Source organism: Bufo bufo, chromosome 11, assembly GCF_905171765.1.
Source record: "Bufo bufo chromosome 11, aBufBuf1.1, whole genome shotgun sequence".
In the NCBI taxonomy this organism is placed as follows: Eukaryota; Metazoa; Chordata; class Amphibia; order Anura; family Bufonidae; genus Bufo; species Bufo bufo.
In genome coordinates, this window is record NC_053399.1 from 82,328,136 (window position 1) to 82,349,657 (window position 21,522).

Sequence of the window (21,522 nt, forward strand, 5' to 3'; positions counted from 1 at the left end):
GCTTATCCAGGATTGCATATCAATGCGAGCTGTGGCAAGAAGGTTTGCTGTGTCTGTCAGCGTAGTGTCCAGAGCATGGAGGCGCTACCAGGAGACAGGCCAGTACATCAGGAGACGTGGAGGAGGCCGTAGGAGGGCAACAACCCAGCAGCAGGACCGCTACCTCCGCCTTTGTGCAAGGAGGAACAGGAGGAGCACTGCCAGAGCCCTGCAAAATGACCTCCAGCAGGCCACAAATGTGCATGTGTCTGCTCAAACGGTCAGAAACAGACTCCATGAGGGTGATATGAGGGCCCGACGTCCACAGGTGGGGGTTGTGCTTACAGCCCAACACCGTGCAGGACGTTTGGCATTTGCCAGAGAACACCAAGATTGGCAAATTCACCACTGGCGCCCTGTGCTCTTCACAGATGAAAGCAGGTTGACACTGAGCACATGTGACAGACGTGACAGAGTCTGGAGACGCCGTGGAGAACGTTCTGCTGCCTGCAACATCCTCCAGCATGACCGGTTTGGCATTGGGTCAGTAATGGTGTGGGGTGGCATTTCTTTGGAGGGCCGCACAGCCCTCCATGTGCTCGCCAGAGGTAGACTGACTGCCATTAGGTACCGAGATGAGATCCTCAGACCCCTTGTGAGACCATATGCTGGTGCGGTTGGCCCTGGGTTCCTCCTAATGCAAGACAATGCTAGACCTCATGTGGCTGGAGTGTGTCAGCAGTTCCTGCAAGACAAAGGCATTGATGCTATGGACTGGCCCGCCCGTTCCCCAGACCTGAATCCAATTGAGCACATCTGGGACGACATGTCTCGCTCTATCCACCAACGTCACGTTGCACCACAGACTGTCCAGGAGTTGGCAGATGCTTTAGTCCAGGTCTGGGAGGAGATCCCTCAGGAGACCGTCCGCCACCTCATCAGGAGCATGCACAGGCGTTGTAGGGAGGTCATACCAGGCACGTGGAGGCCACACACACACTACTGAGCCTCATTTTGACTTGTTTTAAGGACATTACATCAAAGTTGGATCAGCCTGTAGTGTGTTTTTCCACTTTAATTTTGAGTGTGACTCCAAATCCAGACCTCCATGGGTTAAAAAATTTGATTTCCATTTTTTTATTTTTGTGTGATTTTGTTGTCAGCACATTCAACTATGTAAAGAACAAAGTATTTCAGAAGAATATTTAAGTAATTCAGATCTAGGATGTTATTTTTGTGTTCCCTTTATTTTTTTGAGCAGTGTAAATAGATAAAGACCATATAGAGTAGAATTAGTCTTATGTACATCGGGTATATAGATACATGACGGGCCCGTCTTTATAATATTGTTGCACATTTGGTACAAAAAGTAGAGAGACCCTGGGGGGGACCATATAGCGGCAATGTCTAGACTCGAATCCAGAATTTATGAATTCGAGACCGTCATTCCGAAGGGCTTAAATGCAGAATTGGAGATCTTTGGGTTTCTATAGCTCCTGGGTTGGTCGCCCCCCCGATGCGACAGTGTCTGGCTGTCTACCAGCACCTCTATGTCTCCTCCAGGGTGACCACCCGATCATCTCCTCTAATGCATCACTGCCAATCAGAAGGCCCACCAAGTGAAAGACGTATAAAACGCAACGATGGCGCATGAAAACCGCTGAGGATATCTATTGTACCCTTACTTAAGTAATAGTATATACACCTCAGAGTAGAATTACTCTTATATACATCGGGTATATAGATACATGAGGGACCCGTCTTTATAATATCGTTGCACATTTTGAACTGTGATGCGAACCCCTTTCGATAAACGATGGACTCTTCATCAAGACCCCTATGTTCACTATATGTGTAATTAAGGACCTTCGATAATCACAAATCCGGTCCGTCCCCCTTTTTCTACCCAGTCAGAACCAAACCACAGCCCCAGTGGGGGGGATATATAAGGACATGACTACAGGGTTGAACACTGATAGCCACCAAAGAAGAAACGTGTTGTTTCGAAACGCGATTGGCAGGCAACAGTGTTACCCTGATGAAACTGTAACACAACCATCGGATATGGAGTAAATACCAGCGCGCCGGAAGACCTTTGAAACCTCTAATCCGATCACGTGGGACGCCAGGAAACCTGTACTGGAAGAGTCGAGTCTCCGGCTATACCGCGGTCTGCACCTGTTCGAGCGGGGAAATACATACCAGGAGGCGGAACATACTGCCGGCGAGGAGACGGTAACAACGATATGTTTCCAATTGTTATCCCATCACCGCCGATTTGCCATTGGTCCTATAGACCCTTCACCGCTGATCCGCCAGTGAGGGAGAGACAACAGCATCGCTTTTGAGACCAACCCCAGACCACATCAACCAACTGACCTGGAACATCATCCATCAGAGGAATCTATACGCAGCTACAGCGTCCCTGGAACACGTCTGTTAAAGGGATCCTGATGCAACTGCGGTTCTGAATATATGGAACGACCCTATATCTGCTCAATGGGATGTGGTTTTGAGGGACTTTGCCGCATTGGATGCCACCACCGTTGTCCTTCTCCCGGCACAATCCGGCATGTACGACCATACCTGAGAACACGGCAGCTGACCGTCTGTGCTCACTTCTTTATCTGTTAGTTTTTATTATTCTATTTTGCACTATTACATTTTATATTTTAAATCATATAGTGCTTTTGTACATTTTAACTGTATAGGTCTATAGTGATCGTGTCACTTGAATAAATCACTCTCTTCTATACTATTCCAGATGGTAAAGAGCCTGTTCCATCTTTCCTTTAAATTTTGTCTTTCCTAGCAGGCCTGTGGGATAGCCCTGGACCAAGAGCACCTTAGTCCACGACTCGATTGGGCTGGGCCGCTATATGGTTAGGCTGGGACGCTGTATGGTTAGGCTGGGACGCTGTATGGTTAGGCTGGGACGCTGTATGGTTAGGCTGGGACGCTGTATGGTTAGGCTGGGACGCTGTATGGTTAGGCTGGGCCGCTGTATGGTTAGGCTGGGACGCTGTATGGTTAGGCTGGGACGCTGTATGGTTAGGCTGGGACGCTGTATGGTTAGGCTGGGACGCTGTATGGTTAGGCTGGGACGCTGTATGGTTAGGCTGGGCCGCTGTATGGTTAGGCTGGGACGCTGTATGGTTAGGCTGGGACGCTGTATGGTTAGGCTGGGACGCTGTATGGTTAGGCTGGGACGCTGTATGGTTAGGCTGGGACGCTGTATGGTTAGGCTGGGCCGCTGTATGGTTAGGCTGGGCCGCTGTATGGTTAGGCTGGGCCGCTGTATGGTTAGGCTGGGCCGCTGTATGGTTAGGCTGGGCCGCTGTATGGTTAGGCTGGGCCGCTGTATGGTTAGGCTGGGACGCTGTATGGTTAGGCTGGGACGCTGTATGGTTAGGCTGGGACGCTGTATGGTTAGGCTGGGACGCTGTATGGTTAGGCTGGGACGCTGTATGGTTAGGCTGGGACGCTGTATGGTTAGGCTGGGACGCTGTATGGTTAGGCTGGGACGCTGTATGGTTAGGCTGGGACGCTGTATGGTTAGGCTGGGACGCTGTATGGTTAGGCTGGGACGCTGTATGGTTAGGCTGGGACGCTGTATGGTTAGGCTGGGACGCTGTATGGTTAGGCTGGGACGCTGTATGGTTAGGCTGGGACGCTGTATGGTTAGGCTGGGACGCTGTATGGTTAGGCTGGGACGCTGTATGGTTAGGCTGGGACGCTGTATGGTTAGGCTGGGCCGCTGTATGGTTAGGCTGGGCCGCTGTATGGTTAGGCTGGGCCGCTGTATGGTTAGGCTGGGCCGCTGTATGGTTAGGCTGGGACGCTGTATGGTTAGGCTGGGCCGCTGTATGGTTAGGCTGGGCCGCTGTATGGTTAGGCTGGGCCGCTGTATGGTTAGGCTGGGCCGCTGTATGGTTAGGCTGGGCCGCTGTATGGTTAGGCTGGGCCGCTGTATGGTTAGGCTGGGCCGCTGTATGGTTAGGCTGGGCCGCTGTATGGTTAGGCTGGGCCGCTGTATGGTTAGGCTGGGCCGCTGTATGGTTAGGCTGGGCCGCTGTATGGTTAGGCTGGGCCGCTGTATGGTTAGGCTGGGCCGCTGTATGGTTAGGCTGGGCCGCTGTATGGTTAGGCTGGGCCGCTGTATGGTTAGGCTGGGCCGCTGTATGGTTAGGCTGGGCCGCTGTATGGTTAGGCTCAGACGCTATATGGTTAGGCTCAGACGCTATATGGTTAGGCTGAGCCGCTATATGGTTAGGCTGAGCCGCTATATGGTTAGGCTGAGCCGCTATATGGTTAGGCTGAGCCGCTATATGGTTAGGCTGCGCCGCTATATGGTTAGGCTGCGCCGCTATATGGTTAGGCTGCGCCGCTATATGGTTAGGCTGCGCCGCTATATGGTTAGGCTGCGCCGCTATATGGTTAGGCTCAGACGCTATATGGTTAGGCTGCGACGCTATATGGATAGGCTGGGCCGCTATATGGATAGGCTGCGACGCTATATGGTTAGGCTGATAATAAAGCCGCAAATAGACGACTGTGTGAATAACGTCCGATGATACGTCTGCATATACAATGCACAGCTGGAGGACACACCCCATAACTTATGTACAATGTATAGGGCAAGCAGGCCGGTGCCACCCTTGTAATACCAGCTTCAGGGTGGGTCGACTCCAAACCTGCAGCTACACAGGACGCCATGCCCTTGCCAGCCTACGTACTTGTCTTATCGGCCGTCTCCGTTGCTCCGCGATCAGATCGGTGACTGGGCCCCGGGTGCTTTCCTGTAGCACACGCCGCACTATTTCATCAGCATGCGTCCCGGCAAGACTTCCAAGCGCATGCGTCAACCACAAAGCGGAACCATCGAGACGACGGGGAAAGCGCCTAGAACGTACGTGCCGCCGCCGCGGCGCGTCAGCGTGACCGAGGCGGCCATCTTGCTTGTGGTAAACCGTGCCCAAATGTTTGCGGCGTCCAAAAAAAAAAAAAAAAAGAGAATTTTTAACCCATTATGAATGATAATATCGACGCTCAGTTTAGGGAGGGTGGCAAGAAAGCGGATAATGAGCATGAAGCAAGTGTTACGTTCTAAACCCCAAAATTTAATACGGCGATAAAATGACGTAGATATTTTGTCTTGAATAAAATATTTCAAAGCGGAACAATTTCGTCCTAATTTGAATTTATTTTTTAGGGGGGGGAGGAGAAGTCACGTGATTATGCAGCGTCTGCGCTGAGGCGAAGTCAGGTGACTGGCTGCGGTTCCCGCCCCCTTACACACCGCATCACGTGACCCTGCGCTAAAGCCCTGTGACTGTTCCAGTGACAACACCAGAGGCGGCTGAGGCTGTGCTGAAGACAAGATGTCGGGCAAGGACAGGATCGAGGTGTTCCCCTCCCGGATGTACGTATACACGGTGTGCTGGTCTGCCAGCATAACTGAATGCTCTTTATGAAATAGAGGCTTAAAGGGGGGCTCCATGTTTATTACTATCCCTTATATGGCGCTGACATCATTATCTGTCTCCACTGGAGCTTGCAATCTAAATTCCCTATGTGGGAGGAAACCCATGTTGTCCATGGTCAGACCCCAGCGCTGCAAGGCGCCAGTGCTAACCACTGAGCCGCCCATATTAAAGGGGTTCTCCGGGCTTTGAATATTGATGATCTATCCTCAGGGTATCAGATCGGTGGGGGTCCGACGCCCAGCACCCTCGCCGATCAGCGATGTGACGGGAAGGTGCGCGCCGTGTGCTTGTGCCGTCTCCTGTCTCTCTGCTGCTATGGTGAGAAGGGAGACGGCACAAGCACGCGGCGCGCACCTTCTCGTCATATCGGTGAGGGTGCTGGGCGTCGGACCCCCACCGATCCTGAAGATAGGGCATCAATATTAAAAGCCCGGAGAACCCCTTTAAGGAATGTAGGTATCCTGCCCTAAGGGCTCATCCAAGAAGAAAAAGATGGCTATGTTTTTCCCCCCCCCCCACAATTCAAATGTCTACAGTGGGTATCATCAACCTCGGACGTCCAGCTGTGGTGAAACTACAACTCCCAGCACTGTAGTGAATGGAGCATGCTGGGTGTTGTAGTTTCACCCCAGCTGGAGCGCCACAAGTGGTGTGCGGTATTGCAGCTCAGCCCCAGATCCTGAGCTGCAGTACCAGGCACAACCTGTGGACAGGTGTGGCGCTGTTTTTCGAATCCTGGAGAATCCCTTTAATTGTAGACACGAGTTGGGTGCCCCGACCCTGGATCCTCCACCGGCTGTACATAACCCTGCCAATCAGATGTGGGGGCACACCTTGCCTTCAAGAAATGAACCCCCACTGGTATTTCTTTTATTTGCTATATAGAATAGTGTGGGCCCCTCTTTAAGGAGTTCTCCGGGATTCAAATATTGGATAAGATATACATTTTTGGTGGGGTCCGACCCCGGACCCCACTGATCAGCACAGTTGAAGGGCATTGTCGATATGAGAATCAGGAGCTGGTGATGCCTAAGGGCTTTGGTCCCTGGAGAACCCCTTTAATCTGGCTCTCGATCAGATTACGCCTATAACTCCCCCTCGATAGGGGTACATGTGGTTTTATAAGTAAATGCAATGCCATGTCACCCCCCTGTATATGGCCCCCTCACGTCATCCAGTCTTCAGCTGTGTTATTTTACTGTATACAGTAGTTGTGTCCGGTGTCAACATCCTCCATTGTGGAGTTTGCTAAACTTTGGGGCGGGGTTGTTTCTCCAGACCTCATCCACCTTCAGGCCCCGGACCACCCTCTTAGCCAAAGCAAAGGGCTTTATGCTAGTAAGCTTTCTCACAGTGGACATCCAGCAGATTGTGGGGGTTCCTGGGGACCCACAATATATATTAGTAGAGATTTCGTCTCTTCAAACCTTTCTATTAAAGGGGTCCGCCCATGAAAATCATGATCACTGGTGGTCCGACCACACCTTCATTGTTCCAATTTTAAAGCCCAAAACCTTCGGGGGGGGGGGGGGGGGAATTTCCTACCTCAGTGCAGAACGATATTTGTCATCTGTTACGTCTCCCACCTTAAAGGGGTCTTCTGACTATATATCTTGCTATGAGCCTTCATGCTCCATCACCTCTGCCCTGAACATGGAGTCTTGAACTGGAGGAAGTCTTTACCGCCTCAATCCTGCGTCTTAATGTTATGTCTCGTGATAATGTATTGCTTCGAGCAAATATTCAGTTTTGGAGACTCCGCACATTAGGGAATTGTAATATAAGCGATTGCCTGCAAAAGTTTTCTTAAGGGATTTGCTCATTTTACAATTGTTGTCGGGTGGTGCTATGGACCCCTCCATAAAGGCTGGCATAATATACATCAGTGGTCTGTTCACCGAATACAGACTACTGGAACCATCTGGGCCCGGAGATTTGCTCCAGCATGTATAGGAAGCAGTCCTAATCATGGCCTTTATATTAGGGAATGTGCACCAAATCATGGGGGTCTTGGTACCCCCATGGTTTGGTGCACATTCCCTAATATAAGGCCATGATTAGGACTGCTTCCTATACATGCTGGAGCAAATCTCCAGGCCCAGATGGTTCCAGTAGTCTGTATTCGGTGAACAGACCACCGATGCCAAGAATGAAATAGTTCTTGTTGTACCCTGGGTTAAAACTAAAAGGGTTGTCCATTTACCTCCTAAAAACCCCTTTAAGTGGCACTGTACCCTAATTTTGTCTGCCCCTTTATTTTTGCCACGTTCACTTTGATTTTGTGGTATATTAGCCCGTGGACTCGGATTTCGCTCTATCCATTAAAACAGCAGCCAGCAACCTCCAACGCTCCGGCTGTTGGAAAACTACAACTCCCAGCATGATCCATTCACTTCTATGGGAGCTTTAACAACAGCCAAACAAGTGCGTATGCTGGGAGTCGTATTTTTTCCCCACAGCTGGAGGTTGCTGATCCCAGCATTAAAAGGTTAAAATGTGTCTGTGTCTTTTCCGCAAGGTAATGATTCGGAAATGGTCTGTCTGCTCAGTACTGTTCTGTACGCGGTTGCAGATTCTGCCGCGTCTGAACGTGGCCTGATAATGTAGGGATCTGATTATGTCCCATCTGTATCTGCATTTAGCAGACATGGCCTCCTTTACTGGTGTGGCTGGAGCGAAGCATTGCTTCAGGGTAAACACAGGATGTGTTTAGAGTAAACGGACGTTCTAGATCCAGCCGGGCCCGGGGTGACGTTCTGGCCAGACCACGACAGTACAAACCGGCGGAAAGTGGATATTCGCGGTCTTATGTATCACAGAGGAAAGCTGCGCACGGGACACTGAGGGCTGTGCAGGGGGATTAATGGAGCCCAGAAAAATCCCTGCCCCCTTGATCAGGATCTTCAGGATCTCAAGGTGACTGATAGGAGAAGGACGACTCCTTAAAGGGCTTCTGTCATCAGGAACATGGCGATTGTCGCAAATGATGTCCCAATCTCAGCTGAAGCTTTGACAGTCTTTGTCCCTTCTCTCTGTGGCTCCCCCTTGCCTTTTGAGCGGAGCCCCCGCAGTGAAATCGCGGGGGCTCCGATCTGTTGCCATGGCAGAAGCACGCCAGGCTTACCGTGGAAATCTCCATATTGAGCTGCGCGCGAGGCACAGCTCACCAGGGAGAGTGTCAAAATCCCATTCCCGAAAAAAATCTGAACAGTGAAAATATTTTTGAAAAATTCCTGTCCGGTGAGTGCCGTAATGGAAAAAGAATGCAAAACACGCGATTCGCCATTTTTTTGATCGCCGTTTTTGTGTAACTGTGATCAAAAAGTCGTACGTACCACAAAAATGGTACCAATAAAAACAACAGTTCGTTACGCCAAAAACAAGCCCTCCTACAGCTCTGTAGACCGAAATATCAAAAGTGATGGCCGTCAGAAAATGGCATTGCATAGAAAAGTTAGATTTTTGCAAAGGTTTTTATTTTTTTTAAATTTAACAACACGCATAATTTTTTTTCTTGTTTTCTAATAAAAGACATGTTAAGGCTACATGCACACGAATGTTGTTGGTTTCCGTGACCGTTCAGTTTTTTTTGTGGATAGGATGCCGACCCATTCATTTCAATGGATCCGCAAAAAATGCAGACAGCACACCGTTTGCTATCCGCATCCGTATATGTCTGTTCCGTATCCCCGCAAAATAAAAAAAATAGAACATGTCCGTTTTAGGCATTGTTACAATGGATCCGCCAAAAAAAAACGGATGGCATACGGATGTCATCAGTTTTAGGTTTTTTTTTTGCGGATCCGCAATTTGCAGACCGCAAAACACATGCGGTCATGTGCATGTAGCCTAAGTTAAATGGTACCATTAAAAAATACATCTTGTCCCGCAAAAAAAATAAGCCCACATAAGGCTATGTGAACTGAAAAAAAAAAAAAAGTTATGGCTATTAGAACGTGAGGACGAAAAAACTAAAATGCTAAACCAAAAATGGGCCCAGGACTTAAGGGGTTAAAGATCGGACAGAGGGGCCGGGGAGGTGGTTAAAGGTAAATCCACACAGGATGGAATGGCTGTGGATTTGCACAGGTAAAATCTGTGACGGATTAGGGTTTGATCGCAGTCAGAAAAATCCGAAGTGTATACTTTCTGTGCCGTCAAAGCCGGACCCTTGGTGGTAGTCGGCATTCTCACATCCGGGATCCATGTTTTTGCTGATTTATATTGTGCTCTGTAACCATTTCCGTTTTTTCTCCCTAAGGGCTCAGACCATCATGAAAGCTCGTTTGAAAGGCGCCCAAACAGGACGCAACCTGCTGAAGAAAAAGTCTGATGCCTTAACCATGCGCTTCCGACAGATCCTCAAGAAAATTATAGAGGTGAGACCCGCCGTGTATTGGCCATTCCACTTTTGAAAAGTGGGCGAGCTGATGTAAGCTAAATTTTACCAACTGCGACATTTAAAAAAAAAAAAAAAAAAACGCCGCAATCTGACTTCGGGAAAAGGCAACTTAGATACAGACAGAAGTGCTAGACTTGAAGATGCACCAAATATCATGTGACATTTGATAAATTTGGCGCAAATTACAGCAAAGCAGACGCCTGCAGAATGGACTTTCAAAAGTCCCCTCATGATAAATCTTCCCCGTTGAGTCACCGCCCGGTAAAGACTGTCTGAGCGCCAAATTCTTGAGTGGAAAATGTCAGCAGTGATGCATCATACCTATTTCCACTACCATTTTATATCTGGGCAAATACGGGCATGTGTGAGACATGGCCGTCATATCCTTCTTTGACCTCATGCACGTGGCTGTATTTTCGGTCCGCATTGTTTGCGAACCCATTCATTTCGATGGGGCCGCAAAAGATGCAGACGGTACAACTTGTGCCGTCCTCATCCGTACGTCTCTGCCACTGCCCAGCCCAAAAAAAAATTCAACATGTCCTATTCTTGGCCTTTTTTTTTGCGAATTAAAAAAAAAAAAAAAAATGGCGGCAAGATCCACAAAACCCATACGGTGGTGTGCATGAGGCCTAAGCGGAGGGCTATCATTAGTTCCCTTTCTGCTCCCTGTGCTGATCAAGATGTATGTGAGCGCCCTCTGGTGGCTACTAACGTGCAGGTTCAGATACCATCAATAATGGGGCACTGTGCCTAGCTGGCAGCACTGGGAGACACTGAGGTTGGAACTGGTGTAGGGGGCAATGCATGACTAATATTCTGGTGTTCTTGAATCCCTGTGTCCTTCATGACCACCTCAGGCCTTGCATGTCACAAAAACCCTAAAAGCATCTGTTTCTAGCCAGAATATTACTTTAACCTCTTAGGGTAGTCTCAGATGAGAGTGTTCACTGTGGGAAACACGCCCCATGGGCATTGCTCACCTGGAGTGTGGAGACCAGCAGATGAAAAGCTGTGGCCTCCAACTCCAACCACCATGACCAAATACAGCGTCTTATAAAGAGGGATGGACTTGTTCATCCAATGTATTAGAGCAGGAAAAGTCCACTTCTGGGAGGTTCCCCGGACACTGCTCCAGAGGAGACAAGATGGAAAGGTGGTCATTTATGTGGACAACTGTAGTTTCTGCAGCACCTACATCGGTGATAGCTGTGCCCATGTGTGGACACCTTATCTTCTCCTCTCCGGTGTGCTGAACAGGGAACCCCCATTCTCTCACGAGGTGAGTGTTGCACCCCCCTCCATCACACATGTATGGCATAGATGAGGATACCCCTTTAAGACTTACTGTGGCCTCCGGGCCAGGAAGGCTGTGCTCCTCTGGTGTAGTGTTGTCTCTAGGAGGGTAAGTAGAGATGATATGAGGTGACTACGTTTCTCTTTGACATTTGTGTTGTAGACCAAGATGCTTATGGGGGAGGTGATGAGGGAAGCTGCCTTCTCACTCGCTGAAGCCAAATTCACTGCAGGAGATTTCAGGTGAGCAGAACCTGTTCTAGATAGACCTTGATCCCTCACGTCCTACTGTCCAAATATTAATGTCCCTGGATGTAGCAGGTACAGAGACGACCCGAATTCCTTATGTCATTGGAGTATGTAAGTTTGATCTACTGTGTGACTGAAGCTGTCTCACATGTATGGGGGGTGTCCCCGCTCCCTCTGCTGATGGCAAATTTCGGGGGAAGAAGGATTGGGGCGTTCAGCCAAAAGCTGTCTTAGGGTCAGTTCACACTATGTGTAGGTTGGAGCAATATGTCTAGAGACTTTCCTGACACACATCTTTGACATATGGCAAGATATAGCCATACAATGGTGGGTGTGTGTGTGTGTGTATATATATGTGTGTGTGTGTGTGTATGTATGTATGTATGTATGTATGTATATATATATAATCACTCCTAGGTATTTAAAAAAAAAAAATAACAGCCTCTGTTGGGTGAATGGTGGTTGTCTAGACACTGCGCACTATCCTAGCACATATGGCGAGCAGAATGTGAATGTAGTGATACCCTCTTATAACTCATGGTAGGTTCCATTGATCTCAGCCTAATGTAGTATTTTTCCTCAACAGTACAACGATTATCCAGAATGTGAATAAAGCCCAAGTTAAAGTGAGAGCCAAGAAGGACAACGTGGCAGGTAATAGACAGGGTGTAATGAGGGGTTCAGGTGCACCTCCCTCCCGTGATGTCTTCTCGTCACACCGGAGACGAGAAGGGTTACTTTAGTCTTCTACATGGGTATAAGGTCATATGTGGTGACCACTATGGCGGTGGCTACAGCACTGCTGTGGATTGAATGGTATAGAAACGTAGAGGGGAAGTTCTTGTCAGACATTCATGGACGCAAGATATGAAGGATGTGCCATACACTGACTGTTCTTCCTTCTCCCAGGTGTGACCTTACCTGTGTTTGAGCATTACCAAGAAGGAGGAGATAGTGAGTATGAGTGATTCTCTCTTACACCCTTCTAAGTCTCTCCTTGTACACATGCATCCCCTCTCCAACCTCCACTGTATTCGTACCCTCAGGTTATGAATTAACGGGTCTTGCGAGAGGTGGAGAACAGCTCGCTAAACTGAAGAGGAACTATGCGAAGGCTGTGGAGCTGCTGGTAGAACTGGCCTCCTTGCAGGTATAGCCTGATCTGTGTCCTTAGTCTTTATGTACATATATCTACATTCAGGGGTATACGGGACATTCACCAAACTGCAATTTCTGATATCGCTTCCATCGTAAAGTGATGGAACACTTCTTCTAGATTATACCATTGCTGTACGTCTTGGGGTTCGAACCTCCCTGAGAAATAAGGGACCACAGTGCCGCCCAACCACTGATGGGGCAATCAGATGGCTGGGGCGCCACTGGGCATGGATAACTTGGAAGAGGATGCAGCCCCATCCTTCTCCATGACACCCACACTGATCATAAAATGATGGCAAAACCTAGGCCTTACTTTATAAGACAGGAATACCCCTTTAACTTGGCAGATGTATTAAATATAATGTAACTTGTTCCCATTTAATACAATAGAAACCACAGCACCGCAATAATATTACAGCCATTTGACGTGATGTATAGTCCTTGTCAGGTACATTTTAAGTCTATATTCTTTAAGTAGTGGTTTATTAGCTATATTCACTGCCATGCTAAACATTCATTTCAATATAAGGCATAGTAGGAGGAGACTTGAATTACTGCAGCCCTTTACTTCCTCCCTGCCAGTGTCAGTTGCACAAGCAGATATAGCGATAGGTTAAGAAATGCAAGTTATTTCAGCCATAACAGGAAATTAGAAGCCACCCCTTCCATGACTGGATAGAAAAATAGCTAGTTAATAAAGTCATGTGTTTACAGCAGGCTCTGTGCGAGCCGTGTAGACAGTGCTTTGAGAGTTAAAAATTGACAAGGAGCAGGGGGGGGGGTTGTAGAAAAACAAAGAAAAAAAAACTCTGAAAACCTTTACATCACTGAACCTCCCTCATTCGGCACAGCTCCACTGAGTCTTCCTCCCGTGGTTTTTGAAATGTGGTTTTGCATAGCCAAGGGGGTGGTCACCATTGCTCAAGGGGGAGTCCTTGGCTATACACGGCCACTTTTACTTATTGGGCACAGAAACTAATGGTCCCAGGTATTTTGGGAACGGCACAGAAGAATAAATTCCACCACAATATTCACTGGAGCCAAGTGAGGGAGGCACGAGGATTTAAAATTTCCAGCAGGTGACAGGTCCTCTTCAAGACAACTAACCAACTCTTTTCTCCTGTACATTACTGCAGACTTCATTTGTCACTTTGGATGAAGCCATCAAAATCACGAACCGACGTGTTAACGCCATAGAACATGGTAATGAAATCAAAAACTATTATTTTTTTTTTTTTTTTGCTTTTGTGTATATTGTATTACTCATTATTGAATATCTAGGAGGTTGCTGTAGAGCAGGGACACCCAGCTGTTGTAAAACTACAACTCCCACAATGCCCTGCTGTAGGCTGTCCGGGCATGCTGGGAGTTGTAGTTTTGCAACAGCTGGAGGGCCGGAGTTTGAGATGCCTGATCTAGGAGGTTGCTGTAGAGCAGGGACACCCAGCTGCCATCGTACCGAGGCTGCCAGTTGTCCAGTCCTCTGCCTATCCTGGTTTCTACTGTATTTGTATCCTTAGGATGCAGATACAGTTGAGTCCAATGGTGAAGCAGGAAGCTGTTAGGTTCACCGGTTCTCTGCCATTGGTGGTTAAAGGGTTTATCCAAAGTATAAAACATAGGTGAATATTCAAATAAATTGGATGCAGTAAGAAGTATCGCTCTGTGGTAGCTATTTTAGGGGACATCCTATTGGGAGGGAGGTGGCACTTAGAGGCATTATACTGTGTCGAGGGCACTAAGTATCGTTATTGTGAGGTGGCGCTAAGGGGGCATCCTCACTGTATAGGTGGTGTAAAGGGGATTAGGTGTGGCTTATTGTAAGAAAAATAAAATTGCTGCAGAGTGCCACCCGCCTTGCCCAGCAGCAGACTCGGGTATGTAGACCTTTAGTAGTATAGGATCTTTCTCCATACACCATTCCATGTGGGTGGATTATAAATGACCCCATTACTTGCATGGTCAGTGAATTTTGTTCCTGAGCTCAAAATATATGGACATGCCCTAGGAGACTATTCATACAGTCAAAGTGCGTCAATGACATTCTTTCTTTGTCTTCTCTCCCCAGTCATTATACCTAAGATTGAGCGCACCTTGTCCTATATCATTACTGAGCTCGATGAGCGTGAAAGAGAAGAGTTCTACAGGTAACCATGACTTCTTCTGCACATTATTGCTATCGATCTCACATGAAGACCCCTCTTAGGTCACAAGATGATGAATTTCGGACGACCATGCTAGGCTACTTTCACACTCGCGTTTTGGGCGGATCCGTCATGGATCTGTTACAATAATACAACCGCATGCATCCGTCATGAACGGATCCGTTTGTATTATCTGTAACATAGCCAAGACGGATCCGTTATGAATTTCATTGAAAGTCAATGGGAGACGGATCCGTTTTCTATTGTGCCAGAGAAAATGGATCCGTCCCCATTGACTTACATTGTGTGCCAGGATGGATCCGTTTGGCTCAGTATCGTCAAGCGGACAGCTAAATGCTGCAGCCAGGGTTTTGGTGTCCACCTCCAGAGCAGAATGGCGACTGAACTGATACATTCTGAGCGGATCCTTTTTCTATTCAGAATGCATTAGGGCAAAACTGATCCGTTTTGGACTGCGTGTGAGAGCCCTGAACGGATCTCACAAACGGAAAGCCAAAATGCCAGTGTGAAGGTAGCCTTAGAGTGGTTGACGGCTTGCTTCTCCCAAAACTGATCTTCCAAGATGGAAAATATTGGCTGAAACTACATGTGTATGTCTTGCCATGGAGTGGAGACTCCCCGATCAGCCAGTTTAGGTGCTTTCGTCGGTGGGATCATTCACTCATGACCCCACCGTGAACTGAAGGGCCACATTCCTACATTGTACCCTAGTTCTGCTTCTGTTTTCACCTCTTAAAGGGTCTTTCTGTAATGAGAATAGCCCCTCATGTGGTAGTGTCTGTACCTGGTGATTCAGCTCTCTGCCACTCAAGTGAATGAGACAAAGCTACAATAGCGGGCACAGCTAAGCAATGAAGGGGATGCACTATGGTCCGTTCAGATGGGCAATCAATTGCAACATCCCAGAAATCCACCTACAAAAAGTTACCTTGAGTGTGCTGAATAGGAAATGATGTTAAATTGTCTTAAAGGGGTTGTCAGTTTTTTTTTAATACTGATTACCGATCCTCAGAATAGGTCATCAATATCAAATCGACAGGGGGCCGACTCCCAGCAATCAGCTGTTTGAAGAGAAGGCAGCACTCGTACGAGTGCAGCCTTCTTTTCACCGTTTACCTGCTCGCCCTTGCAACTAATTACATCTTAGGCTACGTTCACACTCTTGTATCTGCAGACGGATCTGCACTGATAATGCAAACACTTGTATCCGTTTAGAACGGATCAGTTTGCATTATTCTTAAAAAAAAAAAAAAGTCTAAGTCAAAACGGAACCGTCCTGACTTACAATGTGATGCAATTGACTTTCAATGTAAGTCAGGACGGTTCCGTTTGGCTCCGCATCTTCAGGCGGACACCAAAACGCTGCAAGCAGTGTTTTTAGTGACCGCCTAAAAAAACGCAACGAAATTGGTGCATTCTGAACAGATCCTTATCCATTTCAGAATGCATTGGGGCTGAACTGATCCATTTTGGGCCGCTGAAACGGATCTCGCAAACGGACCCAGAAACGCCAGTGTGAAAGTAGCCTTAGCCGTCCGTACACTTCAAGGGGACTGCTCCTTCTTATTCACTTGAACAGGAAGTAGCCGTCCCATAGAAGTGAATGAGATGGTAAACGGTAGGAGCGCTGCAGTCTCTTTAGACAGCTGATCGGCGGGGGAGCTGGGAGTCAAACCCCCACTGATCTAATGAAGAAAAAGCAGGCAACCCCTTTAAGAGGAAAAGCCAGAAACGGAACTGCCCGACCTAGGAAGGCACACTGCTGAAACAAGAATTGTATGTTCGTTAGGCAAAGTAATGTTCACATGAAATAATTAGGGATTTTCTATTTTGTTGTAGATTGAAAAAGATTCAAGAGAAGAAGAAAATTATCAAAGAAAAGGCAGAGAAGGAGCGTGCGAAGTGGGAGGACTCCAGGACCTCGGAGCCGGCCAACCTCCTGGCTGAAGATCGAGATGAAGACCTGCTCTTCGACTAGTCCGCTTGGAACAGAACCCACTGTATAATATGAATGACCTCAATCCCAGGGGTTGTAACTGTAAGAACATGCTTGGTGCCACCTTCATACATGGCACTGGGAGCAGCCAGGCCCTACAGTACAATGTTAGGTAACCCAAGACCCCATTCTCTCAGCCGTCCCTAAACCGTGGTGAAGCCTGCATGACCGTTAAGTTATTGTGCGTGATTGTCCCTGCCATGACAGTAAAAGTGCAGTCGTGTCCAGTAACCTGGTCTTATTGTATTCATTGCCTGGCAGATTCACTAGACGGTCTCCATGATGGGACAAGGGACACAACCATGCAGTCTCCAGCAACCAGAGATTGGGTTGTGCTCTGTATGTAAAGTATTTCTTTAACAGTAGGGCTGGAGGGAAGGGGTTAGGTTAAGAATTTGGCTGCAGAAAGGCTAAGTGCCCACCTAACGCAGGTATATGGCACGTTGTAAAAGAAATCTAACACTAACACACCAGAGAGGAAGGACAAGAAGTTTTCAGCCTCAGCCCAGTGTCAAGAGCTGACTTCGGGTCTACTGGCCTGTACTCTGGCATCATAAATTCTTAGGATGCTGTGAGTTCGGATCAGTCCGTAATACACTCATGTGAAACGTTTCTACTACAGAGATCGTGAAAAATAAAAAAACACAATGGTGGTCATTTATCAAACTGGCCAAAGATATCCCCTGCGCTGACTGAGAGTGCGCAGGACTCATCACAAATTAGATGCATCCTCTGGCAGTCCGTGCGTCTAGATTGAAATCTATTTAGGCTCTTACGACTTCTTCAGACAAAATAAAAAAAAGACGTAAGCAATCTTGGTAAGCATATCAAGCAATCTTGGTTACCAAGATTGCTTATGTCATTATTTTTTTTTTTGTCTGAAGAAGTCGTAAGACTTTAACTAGATTTCAATCTAGACGCACGGACTGCCGGAGGATGCATCTAATTTGTGATGAGTCCTGCGCACTCAGTCAGCGCAGGGGATATCTTTGGCCAGTTTGATAAATGACCCCCAATGTAGATCAGCACATTGCAGAACTCTTGGTATACAATGATGACTATGCCTGAACTACAGCTGTTGATGACCTGTCCTCAGAATAGGGATGAGCGAATCGACTTCGGAGCTCTGTACAGTATTAGAATGTATTGGCTCCGCTGAGCCAAAGTTATTGCTTTGCGAGACTTTGGGTAATAACTTCATACATTTATTTGTACTGTAAAATACCATTTCCCAAACCCAGGTTCGGTTCCAAGTGGTAAGTTTTTTTTTTACAGTACAAATTAATTTATGAAGTCTCGCAACACTTCACGAAGCAATAACTTCGGCTCATCGGAGCCAATACATTCTAATACTGTACAGAGCTCCTGCTCCGTACAGTATCAGAACGAAGTATTATTCGAATCGACTTCTGATGTTTCATCCGAAGTAGATTCGCTCTTCCCTAATCATGAATTACAGATCAGCGGTGGTCCGACTTCCCGCTACCCTGACAATCAGGGCTGTGGCGGTCCAGCAAGTGTCGCGTTCTCCTCAGTTTTTACCTGCGCAGTCTCCCTTCTAGTGGTGGTGCAGGATAATTACAGCTTCCTCTCCCAGTACAAGCAGTAGCGCCACAGCCCCTTGAAACAGCTGATCTGCAGGGGTGCCATGATTTGGGGCACCACCCTTTTTCAGAGGTATGTAGCCATGTGTCTCAGGGGTATAACAACTCCTTACTGTCTGCGCCATACTATTATGGCAGAGGTGGAGCTGGTCAAAACGACTGCGGTACTTTAATCCACCAGACTTAGGGCTCTTGCACAGAAACGTATTTTTTTTGTGTGGGTCAGATATGGACCCATTCACTTCAACGAGGCCGCAAAGTATGCGGACAGTACACTGCGTGCTGTCTGCATATGTCTGTCCGTTCCGTGGCACCTGCAAAAACATAGAACTGACAAGAGGACAGGAGCATTTTATAGGAGCAAAATGCAGAACACACATAGCCGGTATCCGTTTTTTGCGGACTGCACAGTTGTGTGCATGAGCCCTTACATTTACAGACCAGTGAACTCTCATATGTTATTTAAGGCTATGTGTCAGGGGATCTGTTACAGAGGGGGGGTGTCCCTTTAATCCCATCAGCGGGGTTCCTCTGAGTATAGCCATACCTTGAGTGGGTAAGCAGCACAGTATCCTCTGTAGAGCATAGTTCGGTATAACTAGTCCCACACAAACCTACAATTAGAAAAGTCATGACCATCAGAATGCCTGGACGTAATAATGAACAAGGACTCTTGCTCCTTAGGGGGGCAAAAATGGATAAGGAGGCTTTGTCAGAAATCCATCTTACATTTCTGGTAATGCCACTGGGTTTCACGCAATCGGCGTTGCTAATTTCCGTTGAAATCAGAGGACCAGCACCCTTCCCCCGCACTTACGTCTTGCAGAAGTGGATTCAAAATGAGCTCACCTTTTATCAGAACTCTGCCTCGTGCTGTTCCTCTCTTACACCTCCTGAAAATGTATGAATACATTGCAAAAGCAATCGGGCAGTATCAGGAGGCTGAGTGCTGCGCTCCACGTGAAAGAAGAACTCAGACGTACAACCGTGATTTTATTCATTTATACAGAGCTGTGACATCTCATCCATACACAGTGCAGATACATGAGTGTTAGAACATGGCGGATCAAATCGTTAAGGCATCACATTCTCCATCTTGTACCCGTTTACTGACAAGGAACTAATGGGTCGTCCAGTCATTAAATATCACATCACGTGAAACGGAACAGTTCCTCAGTGGGAATCTCTCTTATAAAAAGCTCCCACACAATTGTTATGGCGCCCCCTGGTGTTCTTTTAATTCCCTCTTAGAACATCCCGCTTTTAGGGGCTTTTCTTATTGCTGCCTTATCCTTAGGATAGGTCATCACTAACGGACTCCCAGCACCCCGCTGATCAGCTGTTTTGAGGCCGCTACAGCCTCCTCCAAGGCCAGTGATGTCACATTCATCAGTCACATGGTCTAGGCGCAACTTGCTCCTATTCAAGTGAATGGGCCTAGGCTGCAACATCAAGCACAGCATATGTACAACGTATGGCATTGTATACGGTAAGCTGTGGGGAGGCCGCAGCACTCGCCAAAGCCTCTTCAAACTACTGATATACCGGATACGTCATTATCAGATCGGCAGGACCCCCGCGATTAGCGCGGGCAGTGCACAAGTGCAGTCTCCCTTCTCACCACTGCTGTCTATGACTAAGACAGGACCCCCACCAATCTGATAGTGATGACCTACCCTAAAAATAGGTCATCAATAGTAGGGAAAAAAAAAAGCCTGGACAACCCCTTTAAGAGGTGCATGCCTCAATCTGAAATCCAGGGCTTGCACAACATTTCCAACGATTTGTGCACATATATTCCAGCACCGAGGGTACATAAATCTTCCCTATTTTTTTATTTTTTTTTTATTGTAAGTTTTCCTGGTGTTTTTTCCATAGGTTCCTTTATACGAGTTGAGATAAACGCAATAAAAAAAAAGCTTAAGACTAAAAAAAAATTCAAAACTGCAGTTTTTCACCTTTAAAGGATAACTGTCACATTTAGACCCTAATTTTAATTTTCCTATATGTAGTTACTAATAACATGATATTCCAGAATCAGTTACTATTAGACTGACTTACCCCATATTTAATAAGATTCAGCCCTTAGCAACCAGTCTGCATAAAACTGCAATCTCACTATTCAGTTAAGATGGCCACCAGTAACAATAGCCCCCCAAAAGTGCTAGTAACCAGAGCCCCCCCCCCCCCCCCTAAAGGGTTAATCTCCTGCAGCACAAAGGGGTCCTCTTACCACATGTTGCTTTCATTTATACACTGAGCAGACGGCAGATCTCCCTTCCCTGGTCTGCGCTGCTCCAACTCTGCATTCTCCAGCTCTGCTGAGTGAGGGAGCGTCTGCCAAGCGCAGGGACAGGGAGAAGTGCACACAGCCCTGGTCTGCGCTGCTCCAACTCTGCATCCTCCAGCTCTGCTGAGTGAGGGAGCGTCTGCCAAGTGCAGGGACAGGGAGAAGTGCACACAGCCCAGGAACTGTTATCAGCTGCTGGGGAGGACCTGGCTTTAATCATTTCCTTACAGTCCCTGGCCGTCAGTAATGTGAGCCTGCACGCAACATGCTTCTGCGTCCTCCAACACATAGACGGACCATGCCTAGCAACACTATTTTAAGCACAGGTAAAAGTAGGCAGTACAGGGAACAAAACTGTGGAATTAAGGGGTTATTGAATACACAGTGAAAAGTTTAAATAGGGCCACCAAGGAGATATTAATCACCACAATCCAATACTCCAAAAAAAAATTAAATATCTATATATACACACACACACACACACACACGACAGTTATCCTTTAAAGAACAAGAGGAACTGAGAAGTTGGACTGAGCTACCAGGCATGTGTTAACACCAGGGGGCGCCACAAGATGTAAAAGTAATATACAGGAGCTTTTTTCAAATATAATATGTAATTTAGGAGTGCGCCTTTTTAACAAATATTCCCGTATAAACCCCACAATCGTGCTCAGCATAATACTCATTTTCTACATATTCAAAAAAAAAAAGAAAAGACGAATGTTCTCATAAATCCCCCCTCCCCCCACACTGTCTTCAGAGTCAATTGGTTGATGAATGACCCCCACGACTAGTATTCAGTGTAAGTACAAATTCTCATTATCCAGTGTCTCCCTGCCCAAAAAAGCAGAAACAAGTAGGTTTGCAAATAATACGACCCAGAAATTGTCGCACAGG

At 47.3% G+C, this 21,522-nt stretch overlaps 2 protein-coding genes across 3 annotated transcripts in view; one reads left to right on the top strand and one right to left on the bottom strand.

Moving 5' to 3' along the window:
• The window catches only part of EIF2S1 (eukaryotic translation initiation factor 2 subunit alpha), a 31,339-nt gene extending 26,468 nt beyond the window's left edge, over positions 1 to 4,871 (bottom strand). For both annotated transcript variants that reach the window (XR_005774737.1, XM_040411343.1), the window contains exon 1: positions 4,716 to 4,871. The gene's annotated coding sequence lies outside the window, so the exon portion shown is untranslated. The remainder of the gene's footprint in view (positions 1 to 4,715) is intronic.
• Positions 4,872 to 5,258: 387 nt separating this feature from the next.
• ATP6V1D (ATPase H+ transporting V1 subunit D) lies at positions 5,259 to 16,958 on the top strand. The gene is made up of 9 exons (XM_040411345.1): positions 5,259 to 5,401; positions 9,727 to 9,844; positions 11,327 to 11,406; positions 11,999 to 12,066; positions 12,322 to 12,366; positions 12,459 to 12,562; positions 13,707 to 13,773; positions 14,639 to 14,717; positions 16,575 to 16,958. The coding sequence occupies exons 1-9, from the start codon at positions 5,361 to 5,363 to the stop codon at positions 16,711 to 16,713; spliced, it is 741 nt and encodes a 246-aa protein (XP_040267279.1). The 5' UTR covers positions 5,259 to 5,360; the 3' UTR covers positions 16,714 to 16,958.
• Positions 16,959 to 21,522: the final 4,564 nt, after the last annotated feature.